This window comes from Ammospiza nelsoni, chromosome 22 (assembly GCF_027579445.1).
Source record: "Ammospiza nelsoni isolate bAmmNel1 chromosome 22, bAmmNel1.pri, whole genome shotgun sequence".
Lineage (NCBI taxonomy): Eukaryota > Metazoa > Chordata > Aves > Passeriformes > Passerellidae > Ammospiza > Ammospiza nelsoni.
The window spans coordinates 6,328,358-6,351,884 of record NC_080654.1 but is presented as its reverse complement, the minus strand read 5'-3'; the positions used below and the strand labels follow the sequence as shown (position 1 = coordinate 6,351,884).

General features: G+C 48.6%; 1 protein-coding gene across 3 annotated transcripts in view; it reads right to left on the bottom strand.

Annotated features, from left to right (window-relative positions):
• Window positions 1-23,527, bottom strand: part of PAX7 (paired box 7) — a 140,705-nt gene that overhangs the window by 72,328 nt on the left and 44,850 nt on the right. For all 3 annotated transcript variants that reach the window (XM_059487470.1, XM_059487469.1, XM_059487472.1), the window contains exon 5: window positions 11,953-12,152. In XM_059487470.1, coding sequence (XP_059343453.1) covers window positions 11,953-12,152 — 200 coding nt within the window. The remainder of the gene's footprint in view (window positions 1-11,952; window positions 12,153-23,527) is intronic.

Sequence of the window (23,527 nt, the reverse complement as noted above, 5' to 3'; positions counted from 1 at the left end):
TAATGGCCAATCACAGTCAGCTGGCTCGGACAGAGAGTCCAAGACAGAAGCTTTTGTTATCATTCTTTCTTTTTCTATTCTTAGCTAGCCTTGTGATGAAATCCTTTCTTCTATTCTTTTAGTATAGTTTTAATATAATATATATCATAAAATAATAAATCAAGCCTTCTGAAACACGGAGTCAGATCCTCGTCTCTTCCCTCATCCTCAGACCCCTGTGAACACCATCACACTCCAGGTTCCCTGCTCCAGCAGAACCACAGCTGGCACTGCAGGAGGGCTGAGCCACCATGGGATGGGACTGTGCCACCACCCTGACCCACAGCTCCTGTTCTGACTCTGTCAGTGTTGTTTTGTATTACTGCATTGGTTTTTTGACAGTTTGTTTTAGGTTTGTTTGTTTGTTTTAAAATTTTTCTTCCCTAGTAAAGAGCTATTATTCCTATTCTCATATCTTTACCTGAGAGCCCCTTAATTTCAAATTTATAACAATTCAGAGGGGGAGAGGAGGTTTACATTTTCCGTTTCAGGGGGGGCTCCTGCCTTCCTCAGCACACACCTGTCTTTTCAAATCCAGACACCCTGCTGGAGCAGCTGCCTGCCAGGATGGGGCTGGAGCAAATTATCCCAGCTCTGGGTCAGCTCCCACAATTTGTCAGACAAGGAGAGGAAAGGAAGGTCAAAAAGAGCCTCCTGTGGGAGGGGGAAAAAAAACCCTGTTGTGCTCCTGCTCAGCCTAATCAGGACTTGATGTGGGAGAAAGATGGATGGGGTGGATGAGGAAATAAATGGAAACAGGGCTGGGAAAGCCAAGGAGCTGCAGCACCTGTTTGTGCTCAGGGGCTGCAGGAACCAGGTGGGAAAGGCTCTTTTATGGCCTCAGCACACCCAGAAAGTTCCACGGGGTCAGCTGAGGGCTCTTCCCAGCTGGGAAAGGGGATTCTGCTGGGTCAGGGTCTCAACACGCCCCAAATATTCCAAAAGGTCAGCTGAGGGCCTTTCCCAGCTGGGGAAAGGGGATTTTGCTGGGTCAAGGGATCAGGACTCCCCAAATATTCCATAGGGTTGGCTGAGGGCCTTTCCCAGCTGGAAAAAGGGGATTCTGCCTCAGGACACCCCAAATATTCCACAGGGTCAGCTGAGGGCCTTCCCAGGTGGAAAAAAGGGGATTCTGCTGGGTCAGAATACCCCAAATATTCCATGGGGGATTCCAAGGGGATTTTGCCAGGTCAGGGCCTCTCCCAAAACAGAGCAGAGCATTGTCCATCCTACCAAAAGCTGGAATTCAGGGGATGGAGGGGAGTTTTAGGGAGGAGCTGGGGAGACCCCAAGGATATTCCCTGCTCCATCCTTCCAGGTGGGATCCCCTGAATCCACACCACAGTGGGAACATTTCCTGTGCTGGCTGTGACACCAGGGACGTGGGAGCATCACCAAGGCCACCAAGATGATTCCTAAGAGAACAGGAAAAAAATTCCCAACAGGACACCCAGATTTGGGAACCCTTTGGGTTTTTTTCCTGCCGTCCCTGCTCTGGTTCAGTGCTGAGCTTCTTCCTCTGGTGGGTGATGCGGTGGAGATAAATATGAAATATGAAATATTCAATTTCAAACCAGGTTAGTGGAGCAGAACAAATGGCTCCTCACAAATGAGATTAACCAGGGAATTCAGCCTGAATTTCTGCCGGCACATCCCAGCTCCTGGAGGTGGCAGCTGCTTGTGGGATTGCAGTGAACAGGTGAGCAGGGTTTTTTTGGGGAAACCACCTGGTTTTGGTTAAGCAAACTCTTGTGAGCAGGGAACTATTTCACTGGGGCGTTGGTTCCTCCAGGGCTGCAGTATTCCTTAAAAACTTCCTCAGGGGAATGGGATAGGGAGGGCTGGGATAGAGGGGAGTAGGATAGGAGGGAATGGGATAGAAAGAAATGGGGTTGAGGGGAATGGGATAACAGGGAATGGGACAGAGGGAATGGGATAGAGGGAATGGGATAAGGGGTATGGGATGGGCGGGTGGGAGAGAGGGGAATGGCATAGAGGGGAGTGGGATAAAAAGGAATGGGATAAAAGGGAATGGGATAGAAGGGAGTGGGATCGGGAGAGTGAGATAGAGGTAATGGGATAGAAGGGAATGGGATTGGAGGGAATGGGATAGGGGGAAAATGGGATAACTGGGAATGGGATGGGGGAAAATGGGGTAGAGGGGAATGGGATTGCAGGGGAATGGGATAGAGGGGAGTGGGATGGGGGGAATGGGATAGAGGGGAGTGGGATAACAGGGAATGGAATAGGAGAGAATGGGATAGAGGGAAGTGGGATTAGAGGGAATGGGACAGAGGGAATGGGATAAAGGGGAGTGGGATAGGGGGAATGAGATAACAGGGAATGGGATAGAGGGGAATGGGATGGGGGGAAATGGGATAACAGGGAATGGGATAGGGGGAATGGGACAGAGGGAATGGGATAGGGGGAATGGGATTTAGGGGAGTGGGATGGAGGGAGTGGGATAGAGGTTATCCCATTCCCCCTCTAACACATTCCCCTCTATCCCATTCCTTCTATCCCCTCCATCTCATTACCCTCTATCCCATTCCCTGTTATCCCACTCCCCTCTATCCCTCTTCCCTCTATCCCATTCTCTGGGATAACAGGGAATAGAGGGAATAGTGGGATAGAGCAAAGTGGAATAACAGGGAATGGGATAGAGGGTGATGGATAGAGGGGAATGGGATGAGGGGAATGGGATAGAGGGTGATGGATAGAGGGGAATGGGATGAGGGGAATGGGATAGAGGTTCCACTTCCACATGAGCCATCCTAAAGCCAGGCCGAATCTCCCAGCCCCAAGCCCTGCCCTGCCCAGTGCCACAGCTTTACCCCTCAGCACAGAATTAATGATATTTATAAATAAAATAATATTTCCAGGGAACAAAGCAGCTTTTGGCCACTGTTTGCCATCAGTGTTTTCCAGCTTCACATTTTACAAGTTCTGTATGCCAGGGATGATTTCAGCTGGCAGAGGAGATGCTGCTAAATTCAAATATAAACTTTATATAAATTATTATAATTTATATTAAATATAATTAAATATAAACTTTAAATCCATCTCTGTGTTTTGTTTCCCTGATTATCCCTGTCTAACCCTGTAAAGAAATAAAAAAGTATTCTAAAAATTTAATCACTTCTTGCCAAGGGTGATTTCAGCTGGCAGAGGAGATGCTGCTAAACTCAAATATAAACTTCCTATAAATTATTATAATTTATTTATATACAATATAAATAAAATGTATTAAATAGAAATTTTAACTTTATAGAAATTATTATAATTTATATTAAATATTATTAAACATGAACTTTAAGCCCTTCCCTGTGTTTGTTTCCCTGATTATCCCTGGGTCTGAGCTAGCACTTGGGGAAGGTGACAAACACCAGGAAGGGCTGGGTGCTGTGAGAAAATTGCAATATTTTAGAAAAATTATTAAATATATAAAAATATATTTCTACATATATAATATATAATATATAATATATAATATATAATATATAATATATAATATATAATATATAATATTATTAAATATATAAAAATATATTTATCTTAAATAAATATTTCATCAATATTTTTCTCCTGGCAGCCAAACCTGGATGCTTTAAGAGCTGCATTGGAACATTTCTGGGCCAGCTTTGATGTTGGCACCCCTGGGAGCTGCAGGAGATGCCAGGGGCAGATTTCTGCTGCTTCCTGGCTCAGCCAGGCCGGGTTTAGCAGCACCTCCAGCCCTCCATCCATCAGAGGATCCTCCATCCACCAAAGGATGGGGATCAGGCTCCAGGGAGCATTTTCTGCTGTGAAATTCTCCCCTTGGGTCATGGATTCCCTGCCCTAAATAAGCCGGCCCTGCAGACCCTCAGGATGATCCCATTCCCATTTCCATTTCCATGCTTCCCACCAGCCCAGGGTGCTCCAAGCTGGCCTTGGGCGCTTCCAGGGATCTCCAGCTGCTCTCCCAGGGCCTCCCCAGCTCACAGCCAGGAACTTCCTTCCAAAATCCCACCTAAACATTCCCTCTTCCAGAGAATTCCCATTCCCCATGCCCCATTCCTCATTCCCCATTCCCATTCCCATTCTCATTCCTCATTTCCCATTCCCATTCCTGTTCCCAATCCCCATTCCTCACTCCCCATTCCCATTCCCCATTCCCATTCCCCATTCCCCATTTCCCATTCCCATTCCTGTTCCCAGTCCCCATTCCTCACTCCCCATTCCCATTCCCCATTTCCATTCCTCATTCCCCATTCCTATCCCCATCCCCATTCCCATTCCCATTCCCCATTTCCCATTTCCCATTTCCCATTCCCCATTTCCATTCCTGTTCCCATTCCCCTTTCCCCATTCCCATTCCCCATTTCCATTCCCCATTCCCCATTTCCCATTTCCCATTCCCATTCCTGTTCCCAGTCCCCATTCCTCACTCCCCATTCCCATTCCCCACTTCCATTCCTCATTCCCCATTCCCCATCCCCATTCCCATTCCTCATTCCCATTCCCCATTCTCATTCTCATTCCCATTCCCCATTCCCATTCCCATTCCCCATTCCCATTCCCATCCCCATTCCCATTCCCCATTTCCATTCCTCATTCCCCATTCCTATCCCCATCCCCATTCCCATTCCCCATTTCCCATTTCCCATTTCCCATTTCCCATTCCCCATTTCCATTCCTGTTCCCATTCCCCTTTCCCCATTCCCCATTTCCTATTCCCATTCCCCTATCCTCACACCCCAGGCCCTTCACAAAAGAATTCAAATTCAGACAATTCATCCTCTCCTGAAGCTCAGGTGGGGAAAGATTTTCTGCTGGATCTTGCAGCTCCTTCCCATGGAAAAGGGAATTTCTCGGTGTGGTGAATGTAAATGCAAATGGAATGTTAAGAAACAAAAAGGTACTCTAAAAATTTCATCCTAATTCTTATTGCTCTTTCTTTTAATTACTATATAATAAATTTATTCATTTATTAAATTTAAATTAATTTATTAATAAATAATTTTATAATTTATTAATTTAAAATTTTTAAACCTATTTTACCTTTCTCCTAATCCTACCTCACAGCAAAAAATAAATTTGTAATTAACCAGCACTGAAGCCACCCATGGAATTCCTTTTGTGGGGCCAAGGTGTTGCTGCCCTGAGCAAAATATCCCCAAAAATCCACATTTCTGTGGAATTCTCCCAGATCCCAGAATTGCTCCAAGGCTTTCTATCACCCCCAGGTGATGCTGAGGAGTCAAAAATACTCTATGGGGTTTTTTGGGGGGTAGAAATTGAGGTTGATTTTTTGGGTGTAAAATTTCAGAGCCTTCAATCTCTGTCTCAATCACAGCACTGGGAGAAGAAGAAGAATATTTGGAAATATTTCCTCTGCACCAGGGAATATTGTCAATGGAGAAATCTCCAAGTTAGAAGTGGAAAACATTCCCAATGGAGAAATCTCCAAGTTAGAAGTGAATAATTTGGACAGTTTTGTTTTACTTCTCATTTCTTCCTGCCCGTGAAATAACAGAAATAAGCAGCGAGGGCTTTTGGTAACCCACCCTAAAAATGGAACAGCTTTGGGAAAACCACTCCACAACTGGGATTGTCCAGGACAGGGATTAATTCCAGCCCCATGGGTTGGCCCTGGTGGCTTTTGTGACACCGACATTGCTTGGAGAGGTCATTTCTACACCTACAGAAGAATCTCCTGCCAAAAGGATTTTCCTGGTGGATTCCACCCCACAAAAAAATTTCCCATTGTTTATGGGAAATGGATTGTTCTGGAAAAAGTTCCCTCCACCAGGAATGCCAGGGAGAAAAGCTTCAAAGTTGTCACAAAATCCCTTTTAATAGTTTTGGGTTTTTTTCCCCCCACATCAAAACTTTGACATCATCCGTGAGATAATCACAAAAACGGGTGAAAAATCCCAGAAAACATCCAAGATCAAAATCAAAGCTCCCGCTAAATGAACGGAGAGAATTCCTGTTAATTCCCTAATGCCCGGGACATTCTCGGGTTGTTTTCTGGCACGGAAGGAGGGAAGAGGAGCTCACAGATGGGTGAGAATTCCTCCAGGACATTCCCTGGGTCAGGACAGCGACAAATCCCTGGAATTCGCACGGAAATCCGCTCGGGCTCATCCCTGGCTCGGCTCATCCCGTGATTAACCCGTTCACACTCATCGCCCGGGAAGGCTGAGCTGGAATGCGAGTCCCGAACACCCGAACACCCAAACCCCGCCGTGACCCGGCCGGAACCCCGCGGGAAACCGGAGCCGTCGCGGCTGCCCCGGCCCCGTCCGGCTCGGGGGGGTTTAGGAGCTGTCAGCGCGTCGGGGCTCCGGTTATCCCGACAGCTCCGGTTATCCCGACAGCTCCGGTTATACCGACAGCTCCGGTTATACCGACAGCTCCGGTTATCCCGACAGCTCTGGTTATCCCGACAGCTCCGGTTATACCGACAGCTCTGGTTATCCCGACAGCTCTGGTTATCCCGATAGCTCCGGTTATCCCGACAGCTCCGGTTATCCTGACAGCTCTGGTTATCCCCACAGCTCCGGTTATACCGACAGCTCCGGTTATCCTGACAGCTCCGGTTATCCCGCCGGGCTCCGGTTATCCCGACAGCTCCGGTTATCCCGACAGCTCTGGTTATCCCCACAGCTCCGGTTGTCCCGCCGGGCTCCGGTTATCCCGGCAGCTCCGGTTATACCGACAGCTGCCGGGACGGGCGGACACTGCCCGCGGCTCTCCGCGACCGGCAGGGAAAGGAACGAAATGGAACGGAACGGAAACGGGAATGGGAACGGGAATGGGAACGGGAACGGGAGTGGGAGTGGGAATGGGAATGGGAATGGGAATGGGAATGGGAATGGGAATGGGAATGGGAGTGGGAATGGGAATGGGAGTGGGAGCGGGAAGATGAAGGGGAAAGGGAATGGGAATGGGAGCGGGAACGGGAGCAGGAATGGGAATGGGAACGGGATTGGGAACAGGAGCGGAAAGGGGAATGGGAATGGGAATGGGAACGGGAATGGGAAGGGGAATGGGATTTGAAATAGGAATAGGAATAGGAATAGGAATAGGAATAGGAATAGGAATAGGAATAGGAATAGGAACAGGAATAGGTATTGGATGCAGGAAGAGGAATAGGAACAGGAATAGGAAGAGAGATAGGTTGCAGGAATAGGATGTGGGAATAGGAATTGGAGGCAGGAATAGGAATTGGAATAGGAATAGGGACAGGGACAAGGATAGGAATAGGAACAGGAACAGGGATAGGAATAGGAATAGGAACAGGAACAGGGATAGGAATAGGAATAGGAATTGGATGCAGGAACAGGAATTGGATGCAGGAAGAAAGCCAGCCCCAAGCTGTGATCCAGGGGATGAGTGGAACAAGGACCAGATGAGGGGCAGCTGCTCTCCTGTCCCTCTTTGGGGTCACAAACACCTCCGTGCCTCTGCCCCCACCCCACACGTGGAGCTCAGGGATGAGGAGGATGGGCAGATGTCGGCGAGGCCCTTAGTGGAATCATGGAATGAATCATGGAATGAGTAATGGAATGAATAATGGAATGAATCCCGGGGTGGTTTGGCTTGGAGGGACCTCAGAGCCCCTCCTGTGCCACCCCTGCCATGGCAGGGACACCTTCCACTGTCCCAGGCTGCTCCCAGCCCTGTCCAGCCTGGCCTTGGGCACTGCCAGGGATCCAGGGGCAGCCACAGCTGCTCTGGAAATGCTGTGCCAGGGCCTGCCCACCCTCCCAGGGAGGAATTTCTCCCAGATATCCCATCTGAACTGTCTCTCTTTTAATTTAGAGACATTCCCCCTTGTCCTGTCCCTCAATGCCTCATAAACACCCCCAGAAACCCTGCTCTGATCTGGCCCTGCTGTGTTGGAGCCATTTTTAATCCAAAACTGAATTCTTGGCTTAAAAACTCAATCAAGACAGCAGAGAGCCCCCGAGGTGGGGGAAGATTCCCTGCTGGATGTGCCCATGGGGGTTCATCTGTGTGTGGAGCTATTATTTTAAAATTTTTTGCACAAGATCTTGGCTGAGCGATGTTTGCAGATCCCAAGGGGCGGCGGAAGATCAGCCCTGATATCCAGAAAATCAGGTGGTGGGAAGGAGGTGCCCGTGCCAGGCTGCTGGAATGAGCAAGGCACCAGGAATGTGCCTCTGAGAGCAGCTGCTGCACAGCCCTGGCAGGAGCCTCCTCACCCAGGGAGATCCCAGCTTGGGACAGGGAAAAAGGGCATTTTAAAATTAATTAATGGGTTTTTTGGTTTTGTTTTTGGGATTTTTTTAGTTGTCCTTCCTCCCTCCATTCTCCCAGATCCTCGGGAAAGGTTTGTGCTCTCTCTGATTTGGGCCTCTCCCCTTCATCCTCAGCATCCCTCGCGCCCCATCCCATGTGCTCCCTAAACTCTGCTCTCCCTCAAAATCCCATTTTTTCCATTATTTACCACAGGAACATCCATTTTCTATCCCCTGCTCAACAGCTTGTGCCCACCTACACAATCAGGGCTAAAACATGCAAAACCAAACAGGGGGAATTCACACATTCCAACCCTGGGTGGCTTCGTTCCCTTAATGAGCCACTTTCCCAGGCTCCAAACATCCCTGATCCTACATGGCCACCAAATCCACACTTCTGAACTCCCTGGGCCAAGATCAAAGTCAAACCAGCCTAAGTTGAGTTGTGCTGGATTTCCTTCTCCAGTCTCCACAGCCAAGTCTAGAGGGATGGTGGCTCCAGGAAAATCCAGGATTTCCCAGGAGGAAGCTGCAGGGAGGTGACAGCACCTGCCACAGTGCTGGAAGTGCTGGACAATTCTTTGGGAAAAATCCTTAACCAGGAGTGGGGGACACCCCCATTCCCAGGAGGGGAAAACCCAAAACACCAAAACATCAGAGGGGAAAACCCCAAAACTCTAAGGCAGTTCCTGGGTGAGCATATTCTTATCCTGACACCTCCAGCAACACCCAGCCTGGTTTCCTTTGGAAAGGCCATTTTCCTTTGGAAATATTAATTTTGCATTGGAAAAGCCCTTTTTTCTTTGGAAAACCCCATTTTCCTTTAGAAAAGCTAATTTTCTTTTGGAAAAGCCCATTTTCCTTCGGAAAAGCTCATTTTCATTTGGAAATGTTAATTTTGATTTGGAAAAGCCCATTTTCCTTTGGAAATGTTCATTTTCCATTGGAAAAGGCCATTTTTCTTTGGAAATGCTCGTTTTCATTTGGAAATGCTCATTTTCCTTCGGAAAAGCTCATTTTCTTTTGGAAATATTAATTTTGCATTGGAAAAGGCCATATTTCTTTGGAAATGCTCATTTTCCTTTGGAAATGTTAATTTTCCATTGGAAAAGCTAATTTTCTTTGGAAAACCACATTTTCCTTTGGAAATGCTCATTTTCTTTTGGAAATGCTCATTTTCTTTTGGAAAAGCCCGTTTTTCTTTGGAAAAGCTCATTTTCCTTTGGAAAAGCTCATTTTCCTTTGGAAATGCTCATTTTCCTTTGGAAAACCCCATTTTCCTTTGGAAATGCTCATTTTGCATTGGAAAAGACCATTTCCCTTTGGAAATGCCCATTTTCCTTTGGAAAACCCCATTTTCCTTTGGAAAACCCCATTTTCCTTTGGAAATGTTCATTTTGCATCGGAAAAGCCCATTTTTCTTTGGAAAAGCCCATTTTCCTTGCAAAAGCCCATTTTCCTTTGGAAATGCTAATTTTTTTTTTAGGAAATGTTCATTTTCCTTTGGAAGAGCTCATTCCAGGAGCGTTTCTCCAGCAGGAGAGAGCTCGGAAAGCCCTTTCCCTGCTCCCACAGCGCCCGGGATTCCTGCTGGGGGCACAGACTGCTGGGGTCCCCATCTCACTGCTGTGACCCTCCCAGACCCCAATCCCCGATCCCCAATCCCTCCCCCTTCCCAAGGGATCCCATTATCCCTGATCCTGATCCCGGTGCTGTTCGCACACTCCACTGACCCAGCTTTATGTGGGACACATCAGGGGCTCTGTGTGCCGCTCCCACCAGGGCCATTCATCGTGTCCATGTCAGAATTCCCGGCTCCGAACCCTCCCTTCCCGCTCCTCCCATCTCCTGCTCTCCCTCCCCCCCAGCCTTGTTGTGCTCCCCAGAGATCCAAGGAGGGGGGGAAAAGAAAAAAATCCCCCAAACTTGTCTGAAAATTCACACGCGGAACTTGCAAACGTCGCGGAATCCGATCTGCGCCGCGGGGCCAGGCTGGGAAATGTGGGATTGCTCCAGCAGGGAATAACCCCCCCACCGGGCCTCCAAGGGATGGCCTCCAAGAGAAAATGCCAAACTTTTGCTGCCAGTCCCAACGGGGATGCAAACCCTGCAGCTGGTACCGCTGCAGGGGCCAAATCCAGAGGGCCTCCCTGAATCCGTGGGAATGCACAGGAGTTGGACGGGGCCCGAGAGGCAGAGCTGGGTTTGACCTCGGCTCCCACCTTGGAGCTGCCTCATTCCCAGCTCCTCTCCAAGGGGAGGTGATGCCTACAGATAATTTTCCCCATTGTTTGTAGCTCTGTGGGGCACCATCCCAGAGTTATGTAGCTCCTGGTGGTTTTCCTACATTTCCCCAAGATTTTAGGACAATGATTAACCTCCTGACGCATCCCTAAAACTGCCGAGCCATATTTCCAAGAACATTTCGTTTTCCAGCCACAATCTGAGAAGAAAACGGGGCCAAGAAGCCCTTGGGGCTGACATGGGGTGAACTCCTGGGAAAAGTGAACACCCCATTGTACCAGTCAGAAATCCTAATTAATCACCCTTATCAAATTGCAGGAATCCCATGACTGGGTGTGTCCATGCCCGGCTGGAAGATTCCAGTACAGATCTGCTTTAATTTGATTGGTTGAACCCCTCTCAAGCAAAGGTTTTGCTCTGTTAAGACGAGGCAGAGAAGGAGCAGCCACGTTCTGAGTGGGGAGAGTGGGGTTAGGCTGGGCTGTGCAGGGTTAGGCCAGGGAGAGCAGGGTTAGGCTGGGGTGAGCAGGGTTAGGCTGAGGAGTGCAGGATTAGGCTGGAGTGCACAGGGTTAGGCTGGGGAGAGTGAGGTTAGGCTGGGGAGAGTGAGGTTAGGCCTGGGAGTGTGGGGTTAGGCTGGGCTGCACAGGTTAGGCCAGGAAGAGCGAGGTTAGACTAGGGAGAGTGGGGTTAGGCCAGGGAGAGTGCGGTTAGGCTAGGCTGGGGATAGTGAGGTTAGGCTGGGGAGCCTGAGGTTAGGCCTGGGAGTGTGGGGTTAGGCTGGGCTGCACAGGTTAGGCCAGGAAGAGCAAGGTTAGACTAGGGAGAGTGGGGTTAGGCCAGGGAGAGTGCGGTTAGGCTAGGCTGTGTGGGGTTAGGCCAGGGAGAGCAGGGTTAGGCTGGGCTGCACAGGCTTAGGCCAGGAAAAACGAGGTTAGACCATGGAGAGTGGGATTAGGCCAGGGAGAGTGCAGTTAGGCTGGGGTGAGCAGGGTTAGGCTGGGGAGTGCAAGATTAATTTGGGGTGCACATGGTTAGGCTGGGGAGCCTGGGGTTAGGCAGGGGAGCCTGGGTTAGGCCTAGGAGCGTGGGGTTAGGCCGGGCTGTGTAGGGTTAGGCTAAGGAGCCTGGGGTTAGGCCTAGGAGTGTGGGGTTAGGCCGGGCTGTGTAGGGTTAGGCTAAGGAGCCTGGGGTTAGGTTGGATGCATGGGGTTAGCCTGGGCTGTGCAGGGTTAGGCTGAGGTGCGCAGGGTTAGGTTGGAACACATGGGGTTAGGCAGGGCTGTGAAGGGTTAGGCTGGGGTGCACAGGGTAAGCCAGAACTTGTAAGGTTAAGTCAGGAGTGCACAGGGTTACTCTGGGGAGCACACAGGCTTAGACCTTAGACCGGGCCGCGCGCGGTTAGGCCGGGCCCTACCTGCACGCGGGCCTCGGTGAGCTTGGTGCGCTGGGCCAGCTCCTCGCGGGTGTAGATGTCGGGGTAGTGGGTCCTCTCGAAGGCCTTCTCCAGCTCCTCCAGCTGCTCCGCCGTGAACGTGGTGCGGCTGCGGCGCTGCTTCCGCTTCAGCGGCAGGTCCGGCTCCGACTCCACGTCCGAGCCCTCGTCCAGGCGGTTCCCTGGGGAGAAGGGGAAAGTGGATATCAGGAGAGGGAGCTCAGTCCCACAGGGAAAAATATTGTGTTTATCTGAGTAATAAATCATTCTTAGCCCCAAACCGGTCCCATTCCTTCATTAATAGCAGCAATAATAATCTAATTTGGGTTGGAAAGGCCTCGAAATCCATCCGGTGCCATCCCTACTGTGGGCACGGACACTTCCCACCATCCCAGGGATCTGGGGCAGCCACAGTTTCTCTGGGAAATCCATTCCAAGGAGGAATTTCTTCTCAGTATCTAAGAAAAGGAGTCCCTCAATGCCACAGCCATGGGAACCCTGGAATCCCAGTCCTTTAATCCCACAGCCATGGGAATCCTGGAATCCCAGTCCCTTTCTCTGCAGCCATGGGAATCCTGGAATTCCAGTCCCTGTCCCCACAGCCATGGCAATCCTGGAATCCCAGTCCCTCAATTCCACAGCCATGGCAATCCTGGAATCCCAGTCCCTCAATTCCACAGCCATGGGAACATAGAATCTCAGTCCCTGTCCCCACAGCCATGGCAATCCTGGAATCCTGGACCCTTTCTCTGCAACCATGGGAACCCTGGAATCCAGTCCCTCAATCCCACAGCCATGGGGATCCTGGAATCCCAGTCTCTCAATTCTACATCCATGGGAATCCTGGAATCCCAGAATGGTTTGGGCTGGGAGGGACCTTAAATCTCATCCCATTCCACCCAGTCCATAGGGACACCTTCCATTGTCCCAGGTTGCTCCAAGCCCTGTCCAGCCTGGCCTTGGACACTGCCAGGGATGAGGAATTTCCAGTTTCTCTGTCCCATGGACAGAACATTCACTCTTTTCATGCTGTTTATGGCATTTGCCACCTTTATTTCCCCCCACATTGTGAAGAAAACCTTGGGAAATCAAAACTTCTCCCTGAATATGGGGAGCCCATAATCCCTGATTCAAATTGTTACAGAGAACTGTCAGTGTTTGGCTTATTTCAAGGAATTTCCAACTTTTCTCTGGAAATTCCTGTTTCAGAGTTGCCCATTTTGCCCCAAAAAAGGTAAGAACTGAAATGTTGTCAACAAATGGTGCGCTGCCCAATTTCCTCCTGTGTTTTATCAAGGGTTGGGCTTGAAGATTTCAGTTTTTAAAACTTAGGAAGGAAAGAAAGAAGAGCAATTGGGGGTTTTACAGATGGGAAAAACCCTTCCAGCTCAGCATTGCTCAAGGTTGGGCTGTCCACAGGAGACAACTCAGCTCTTCAGCTCCCAAATTTCCTACGGAATTCAGGCACCATCCAGTCCTTTCCAAATGTTTAATCAATCATTTATTCCTCCACCTGGACTTTTCCCTTTCCCTTCTCCCTGCCTCAATCCCAGCACCAGGCACTCCTGAAGCTCTGGTGAACCCAGCTGGAATAAATAAACCCATTTTTGCCCCATTTTTGGCTGGAGATCAAGCAGAAAGCCCCCCATGGATATCCCCCAGGTCCTCAGCGGCTTTTGGAGGAGCTGGAACTCCAATGTTGTCTCTCCTGGAGCAATCCCGAGCTCCAGAGATGTTCCATGTGGGGGTTATGGGTTCCCTGTGAGGGTTATGGATTCCCTGTGGGGTGCAGATGTTGATTTTGGAGGGTCTCAGCCAGGCCACAAAATGTCCCCAGTCAGGGCAGTAGAGAAGGGACAATGTGGCACGGGAAACCTCCGAGCTGGGGACTGGGAATTGGGCTTGGAAATTTCAGTTTTTAAAACTTAGGAAGGAAAAGAAAGAGGAACAACTGGGGATTTTACAGATGGGAAAAACCCTTCCAGCTCGAGATGTTCCATGTGGGGGTTATGGGTTCCATGCGAGGGTTATGGGTTCCCCATGGGGTGCAGATGTTGATTTTGGAGGGTCTCAGCCAGGCCACTGTTGCAGACATCTTTTATGGAAAATCCTTTCCTTAGGATTTTTCCTCCTGAGAAGCTGAGAAGCCTCAAGAACAAAATGTAGACATTGATTATCTGCTGCTGTGGAATGCAACAAGTAAATCTTTGATTAACCCATGTTAGATGTTTGTAATTAATGGCCAATCACAGTCAGCTGGCTCGGACAGAAAGCTGAGCCACAAACCTTTGTTATCATTCTTTCTTTTCTATTCTTAGCCAGCCTTCTGATGAAACCCTTTCTTCTATTCTTTTAGTATAGTTTTAATATAATATATATCATAAAATAATAAATCAAGCCTTCTGAAACATGGAGTTAGATCCTCGTTGCTTCCCTCATCCAAGAACCCCTGTGACACTGTCACAAGCCACAAAATGTGCCCCCAGTCCATGGAAGCAAAGAAGGGACAAGGTGACACAGGAAACCTCCGAGCTGGGGACAGCTCTGGCCCTGCCACCTCTTCCTTCTTTCCCAGGAAAACAGAGGATTCACTGCATTAATTGATTTTTTTCCCTTCCCGAGCCTGGCTGTTGTTTTCCACAGGAACCACCCAGCCTCGCTGAGAGCCAGAACCAAATCGTGCTCACAGCAAAGTCCTTTTTCTTCCAGGCGAACCTTTGCTAATTTAGGATTAAAGCAGGGCTTACATAAGCTCTGCTTGACCGTAAAGTTCCCTGAAGTCTCTAACCGTGTTTTCCAGCCTGTTTTTTTCCCCCTTTTTTATTCGGCTCCTATATTATCATCACCCAAAAATCTGCTTTTCTTCTTGGCAGCGCTGGGAGCTGCAGCTGTGGCTCCCGACAGCTGCTGGGGGGTTTGGGAGGCTCAGATCCCCCCGGGGCCGCCTCGTTTGTACTGAGATCACCACAAAAAGCCTCTGCATTCCTGACAAAATTCCTTTTATGTCCCGGGGCTTGTGGGACCTCGGAGAAGGTGCTGGATGCAGGGGAGCTCTGCTCCAGGGGTTGTTTTTGGAGGAAAAAACATCCCTTGGAGAGGTTTTCCCTCCTTTCTCTCCACCCCATTAAATGCCCTAAACATGTTAAGCTTTTAGATCCAAACCCTTCTAATCCTGAATTTTTTCCCCCAAAATCAATGAGAAATTCCCTGATGACTTCAGAGGGGCAGCAACTGCCCCACATTTTGAAGATCCTAAAGAAAAAATCCTAAAAAATTTCCAAGTTCTCCCACGCGCCGCCAGAATTTGTTTCTAAACGAGATTTTTGGGATTTGGCCACTTCCAGGGAAGCTCTGGGGTCTCCAGGAGAAGGAACATCTGTGCTTGAGGACAGGAGGGCTGCACATCTGGGCCCCAGATGATGCAGGGCAGGTAGGAGCCCACACATCTGGGCCTTGGAGGAGCAAAGGCACATCTGGAAAGCTCCAGCACATTCCCTGAAGCTCCTCCGTGGAGCTGCTCCATCAGGAATGAGCTTGGCTGCTCCTCCCATCCCACTCCTGGGATCCAGAGCTCCCAGGGGCAGCAAAAACCACCCGGGAAAGGATCTGTGCCAAATTCCACCTGGGAAGGGAAATCTCATTGTTGCCACATTTTTCTTCACAGAGAAAAGCAAGGCACAATTCTTCCCAGGAATATTTCTGGGTTTCACATTGTCAGAACCTCAGAGAAAGAAAAAAACCAATTCTTATCTCATTTACTGCTCCTATGTCCGTTCACAAGTGGAATTGTGTACAAACATTGTGGAAGATTGTTTACCTGAAGGGAATTGATAATTGGATTCTGTGTGAATATTTTGATTCACTGATCAATTGAATCCAGGTGTGTGTGAGTTGATACTGTTGGCTGAGAGTTGTGAGATTCTGAGCAGGGTGTGCAGTTGAGTGCTTGGCAAATTCAGTTTAGGTGTAATGTAATACAGTGTGATATAATATAGAATAATATAGTGTAATAAAGTTATTAAGTAGCCTTCTGATAAGATGGAGTCCTCCTTGTCATTTCCTCCTTTGTCAGGAGCAAAAAGATCCACTATCCCCACCCAGCTCTTGCTAAAGGATCCCTGATTTGTCCATGAGGTTTTGGGAGAGGATTGTCACCCTCGGTCCCCACCGTGGTGCTGATTCCGAGATAACAGATACCAAGACCAGGATAAGCCTCTCCATCCATTCCCAAGCTTCCCAACAGCTCCTGCCAGGCGTTATCCCCATTTTCCAGCCATGCCAGAGCCAGCAGGAGCCACCCCCCACCCCAGTGACCCCAGGGGCCGGGAAGGGCTGGGAACAGCAACCACAGCTCCCGGTGCCAAGTGCCCGGCTCCAAGAGCCCGACCTCAAAGCTGGAACCGAGGAAAACTCCCAGGGAATGGCTGGGAACAGCTGCTCCCAGCCCGAGCAGCTGCTGCTGTCAGGCAGGGATGTGGGGAAGGACAGGGAATGTTTTCCAGCTGGGATGGGCTCCCGGCACATCCAGCAAGCCCCACGAGCAGCTCCCTCAGCTCCCAGCCCCACAGGTCTCTCCCATTCCCAACCAGCTGCAATATCCAGGACAATCCATTCCCACGTTCTCCCCAAAGCTCCTGTATTGTATTTGCAGGGAATGCAAATACAATACACAAAATAATACAATATACAAAAAAATACAAAAACATTCCTGCCATGACGAAGGCAGGAATGATGCATCTGACTCCATGTTCTCAGAAGGCTCATTTATTATTTTATAATACTATATTATATTAAAGAATTCTCTCGTAAATATACAAAGGAATACAGAAAGGATATTTACAGAATGCTAAAAAGAGAATAATGAAAACTCGTGACTCTTTCCAGAGTCTTCACACAGCTTGACACTCATTGACCAAAGAGTGAAAACAACTCACAGCAGAATCCAATGAAACAGGAATATTTCATTGGATTCAGAATCCAATGGAACAATCACATGTGGGTAAACATCCTCCAAACACATTCCATGAGCACAACACAGGAGAAGCAAATGAGATAAGAATTGTTTTCCTTTTATCTGAGGCTTCTCAGCTTCCCAGGAGAAAAATCCTGGGTGAAGGAATTTTTTCAGATTCTCTTTTGGATTCTCCAAAGCTGTGGAGATCCTAAGCTGGGGATTCACCCCAAACTCAAACCCTTCATTTTTCCCAATCCATCCCTGTGTGAGCAGTGGCTGCCAGCAGCAGGAGCAGAGGGACACCCAAATTTTCCACCCAAATTTTCCACCCAAATTTTTCACCCAAATTTTTCACCCAAATTTCCAGAGATTTTTGCTTCAGGAATGCCCTGTTGGTGTTTTGGCCTTGCTCAGCCTGCAAAGGGGAAGGTGCAGAAATTTCCAGCAGCTCCTCCCTGGGTGGGAAGGATGAAGGATGGGAAGCAGCAGGCTGGCCGGCAGCGGCTCCACCGGGAGCTCATCCCAGGAAAGATTGACGGGAAAATCAGAGCCGGGAGTGAAAGGAGGGGAAACCTCTGAGGACAAGGCAGGGAACAGGGAAAACTGAAGGGAAAGGGGAAAACTGAAAAGGGAAAACTGAAAAGGGAAAACTGAAGGGAAAGGGGAAAACTGAAAAGGGAAAACTGAGGGGAAAGGGAAAACTGAAAAGGGAAAACAAGGGAAAGGGGGAAACTGAAAAGGGAAAACTGAAGGGAAAAAGGAAAAGTTAAGAGAAAAGGGAAAACTGAAGGGAAAAGAGAAAACTGAAAAGGGAAATCTGAAAAGAGAAAACTGAAGACAAGAGGGAAAACAAAAGAGAAAACCAAAGGGAAAAGGGAAAACCAGAAGATAAGGGAATGCCAGTAGAGAAGCGTGTGGGTAACAGGACTCAAGCTCATCCCACTGTATTTGGGTTTTTTAGAACAATCCCATTGTTTTTTCATCTGTTTTTCAGAGTAACTGCTCTGCAGCTCAGAATCAAAGCTCAAACTGCCCAAATCTCTTTGCTTTTGGAAAGAAATGGTAATTTCAGGAATGAAAAGGCACAGGCTTCATCCTGGGATGCAGTGGGAAGCTCTCCCCGCTGCTCTGAGGGGGATATTCCAATGTCTGGGCAATTTTTGGGAGCCAAGGGGAGCAGTGGCCCTGTGAAGGGACCTGCTGAGGGTTTGTGTGGGGCACTGCCGAGTCCTGCACCTTCAGGAAGAGCTGGGAACGGGAATAAATCCCCTTGGAGCAGCCGGGGAAAGACGACAAAGGGAAGCCTGGCCTTGTCCCGGGGCTCATTCCATCGTGAGGAAATGTGGGAATTACAACCTCAAACTCCGTTCCTGAGCAAAGCCTGGGTTCAGCTTGGGGAGGAACGAGCAGGAGCCCTTTGGAGGGGTTTGGAAAGAGCAGGAGAAGGCTGGAACTGCATGAGGGCACCAGGAAAAGCCGTCTGCAGTCAGCAGCTGGCCGTGTCCCCATCCCCATTCCCGTCTCCTCTGCCTCCCTCCTCTCCAGCCGCAGCTCCCGGGCTCCTCTTGGCCCAGCCGGAGTTAAATTAATCAACAGGATTAGGAGCAGCCGGCTCCAGCGAGGCCCTCCAGGCTCAGCCTGAGCCCGGGATGCTCCACAAGGAGCCGCAGCCGGCGCGGGGAGCGGGATGGCAGCGCCGGGCGTGGGGGCGCATTCATTACGGGGATGGGGCGAGGGCAGCGGGGGCTGCTCGCCAGCCCCGGCCCTGCCCTCCCCTCGCTCTCCCTGCCAGCTGTGCCACCCTAAAAATGAGCTGGGAGAGGTGGGGAGGGAGAAGAATTGGGACTGGGGATGGAGCGGGACTGGGGACAAAATGGGATTGGGGAGAGAGTGGGATTGGGGACAAAATGGGATTGGAGATGAAGCGGGATTAGGGAGGGTACAGGACTGGGGACAGAATGGGATTGGGGACAAAGCAGGAGGGATTGGGATTGGAGAAAAAGTGGGATTGGGGATGGAGTAGGATAGGGGAAGGAGTGGGATTGGGGACAAAATGGGATTGGGGACGGAATGGGATTTGGGATGAAATGGAATTAGGGAGGGAGCAGGACTGGGGACAGAGTGGGATTGGGGACAGAGCAGGATTGGGGAGGTAGCGGGATTGGGGATAAAATGGTATAGGGGAGGGAGTGGGATTGGGGAAGAAGTGGCATTGAAGATGGTGTGGGATTAGAGATGGAGTGGGATTGGTGTTGGCTTGTCTGTGGCTGCACCTCTTGTGCTTCACTTGGCTGCAGCAAATTCACCTGCCAGAGAGGGGTTTAGGTGAGGTATTGGGAAGGAATTCCTGGCTGTGAGGGTGGTGAGGCCCTGGCACAGGGTGCCCAGAACAGCTGTGGCTGCTCCTGGATCCCTGGAAGTGTCCAAGGCCAGGCTGGACAGGGCTGGGAGCAGCCTGGGATGGTGGAAGGAGTCACTGCCTGTGGCAGGAGGATGGAGCTGGATCCATTTTAAGCTGCTGCCAAGCCAAGCCAAGCCAAGCCAAGCCAAGCCAAGCCAAGCCAAGCCAAGCCAAGCCAGCCCAACCCAACTCAAGCCAAGCCAAACCAAGCCAAGCCAACTCAACACAACCCAAATCAATTCAACACAACCCAGCCCAACCCAGCTCAACTCAACTCAACTCAACTCAACTCAACTCAACTCAACTCAACCAGACTCAACCCAATGCAACCCAACCCAACTCAGCCCAAGCCAATCCAACTCAACTCAACCCAACTCAATGCAACACAACCCAACTCAACTCAACACAACCCAGCCCATCCCATCCCATGATTACAGCCAAGATCCTGCCCTGGGCCTTGCCTGTGGGGCAGGAAGGAGGAATCTTTGGGATTCAGGCATGGAGGGATCCCTGGATCCACCATCCCAAGCTGTGCCTGTGGGGCTGGAGAGGTGGGAGGGCACAGCCTGAGCTTTGGGCGTCCCCAGGAGGGCACGGAACAAGCCGGGATCAGCGGGACATTGGGATTTATCCTCTGCTGAGCTGGGCCTGCAACTGGCAGCTCCAGAAGCTGGGATTGGAGCTCTCCCAGCCTTCCCAGCTCCTCTTTCCCTGGCAGGAGCAAACCAACCCCATCCGGGTGCAAACAGGGCCTCGTGGAGCCCAAAAAGGCAGCGCAGAATTGTCCTGCCATGATTTTGTTGTCCCCAGCACTGTTAAAGATACATATTATAATATTGGCTTTTCACAAATATTAAAATAGATTTTATTTATGTAGTGTTGAAGTGACTTTGTTATAAAGATATAGTTTTTATTTCTGTTGTTAATTAAGCTTAATTAAATAGCTGGTATAAGTATACTTATATTAAAATACCTGCTTAGATAAGATAGCATCCAATAAACATATAAAAAATATTCCAGACAGAACTTTCCTTTGGTTAAAGGCTCATTTGGGATCCACAGGGATCTGATCCCAAACAGGATCACAGAGGCTCCATGTGGGAACAGTGGGATCCATGGGGCGGATCTGATCCCAGAAACTCCCTGTGAGGACAGCAGGATCCACGGGGCTGATCTGATCCCAAATGGGATCCCAGAGGATCCTGTGGGAACAGTGGGATCCACGGGGCTGATCTAATCTCAGAAACTCCCTGTGGGGACAGTGTGATCCACAAGGCTGATCTGATCCCAGATGAGATCCCAGAGGGAACAGTGGGATCCACGGGGCTGATCTAATCTCAGAAACTCCCTGTGGGGACAGTGTGATCCACAAGGCTGATCTGATCCCAGATGAGATCCCAGAGAACAATGGGATCCACGGGGCTGATCCTGAGGCTCTGCCCCACTGCCCTGTCCCCATACCCATCACAAACCCCAAAACTTTCCTCTCCTTCCAGAGGGAAACAAACCCGACCCATCCCGACCGTTCGGCGGCAGCCCAGGAGGGAGGGAGGGAGGGAGGGAGGGCAGACAGGGAGCCACGTCCTTTGTGAATGCCCTGGCCACAAACAGATGGAATATCCATCAACTCCAGCCCTCTTTTCTTCGCTTTCAACTTTTTCCTGCTCCTCGCCTCCCTGCCCCCTCCGCCCCTCGCCCTCTCTCTCGGGGCTTTTGTTCGGCCTTTTCAGGCGGCCCGAGGTGATGGGGCCGGCCCCGAGTCCCGGCACATCTGTGGGCTCCATAAAAGGCCCCTCTGGCACTTCAATATTCATGGCCTCGTGCCTGTGGCAGGCGCAGGACCCAGCCCGGACAGAGGGAGGTGTTATAGATATCAGATTTTATAATATAATACATATTATAAAATAGATATTTAATTTATATATATATATATATATATATACATATATATATATTCTATAAATATATATCATTATAATATAATTATATTATATGATAATATATTTTATTGTTTATATATTATAAATAAAATTATATTATATATAATTATAATATATAATTGTATTAAAAATATGATATTGTTTATATGTAGTATTTATGGTTCTATTATTTCTATAATATGAAATTATGTAATATATTGTTTCTAATTCTATTATTTATATAATGATATAAAATTATATTATATGTTATGATATATGATAATATATTAATCTATATGAATATATTGTGTATGAATATATGATATATTATAATATGTGAATGTATTAGATCATATGATAATATTGGCTTTTCGCAAATATTAAAATCTATTTCTATAGATGCATAGTGTTAAAGTAACTTTGTTATAAAGATATAGCTTTTATTTCTGTTGTTAATTAAGCTTAAACATAGTAGTAAAATAGTGTTTTGTGTTTAAATATTGTGTTTATATTGTGTTTTAGATACATTTGTGTTTAAATGCCTGCTTGGATGGGACAACATCCAATGAACACAAGAGGAAGACACCTGTACAGATCTGCCAACTATCAACACTCACCATCTAAAAACAGTGAAGACCAAGGCCCAAAAACTGGACGTGATAAAAAATTACTAAAAAATGACTAAAACCACAGCCAAGGAATCCACATGCTCTAAAAACCAGACCCAAGGAGGAGCCAGACTAAACTATTCTTAAAACATATAAACTGGTTTAGAGAAAAATGTTACTACCCATAAAAGTCTATGAATATACAACAGACTGATGTAACAGAAAAATTATTTAAAGAGTATCCCTGAAGAAAACAGTGCAGTCGTAATAACCTTTGCTCTATGGTGCTTGTCTCCTATTGTCCTTAATTAAACTTTTTATATTTTCACAGGAGAGTGAATGTGGTTTTCACAGAGGGAAGAAGAGCAATGCTTTAGGATTTAACTTTTCTATTTTTCAGCCCCTGCACTGCTTCAGTGTAGAACTCTAAAACCCCACAGCCTGTTCTCTCAGCTGCTGTTCTCCTGTTTTATTCAGACACAACAATTCCTCTGGGCCTGAAACTCAAGGACACCCTCCAGGCTCAGGGCCCATAAAGTATCAACAAAATGAGTTGGGGGGCAGCAAACTTGGGGTAAATGACTTCATCACCTGAAGCTGTAATTGGAGCATTAACCCCTGATATGCAAATGGGGATAAAAATCTATAATTTTCTAAAAAACTCGTGCCCATTGTCCATTTTGGGTGTAGCCCTGGAGGCTTCTGACTGCCCAAGGTGTATCTGGGTTTACAGGGATCGGATCTGATCTGATCCTGGATAACCCCTGGATTTACAGAAATCCAATCCCAGAGAATCCCTGAATTTACAGGGATGTGATCCCGGAGAATCCCTGGATTTACAGGGATTCCATCACAGGGAATCCCTGGATTTACAGGGATCTGATCCCGGAGGATCCTTGGATTTACAGGGAAGGGCAGCAGAGATGGGAAATCTCATCCTGAATAACCCCTGGATTTACAGGGATCTAATTACAAAGAATCCCTGGATTTACAAGGATCTGATCCCAGAGAATCCCTGAATTTACAGGGATGTGATCCTGGATAGCCCCTGGATTTACAGGGATGTGATACCGGATAACCCCTGGATTTACATGGTAAGGCAGCAAAGATTTGAGACCTGATCCTGAGTAAACCCTGGATTTACAGGGATCCAATCCCAGATAACCCCTGGGTTTACAGGGATCTGATCCCAGAGAATCCCTGGATTTACAGGATAGGGCAGCAGAGATGGGAGATCTGATGCCAGATAACCCCTGGATTTTCAGGTATCCCATCCCAGAGAATCCCTGGATTTACAGGGATCCCATCCCAGAGAATCCCTGGATTTACAGGGATCCCATCCCAGAGAATTCCTGGATTTACAGGGATCTGATCCCAGGGAATTCCTGGATTTAAAGGGATCTGATCCCAGGGAATTCCTGGATTTACAGGAACCCAATCTCAGACAATCCCTGGATTTACATGGATCTGATCCCAGACAATTTCTGGATTTACAGAGATCTGATCTCAGACAATCCCTGGATTCATAGGGATCCCTGTAAATCCCTGGATTCATGGGATCCTGTAAATCCCTGGATTTACAATCTCTGGAATTGCAGGGATCTGATCCCAGCCCTGATCCCAGCCTGCAGGGGACACTGCCAGGCTCAGGAGACCAGCGTGGCTGTGGCACCGG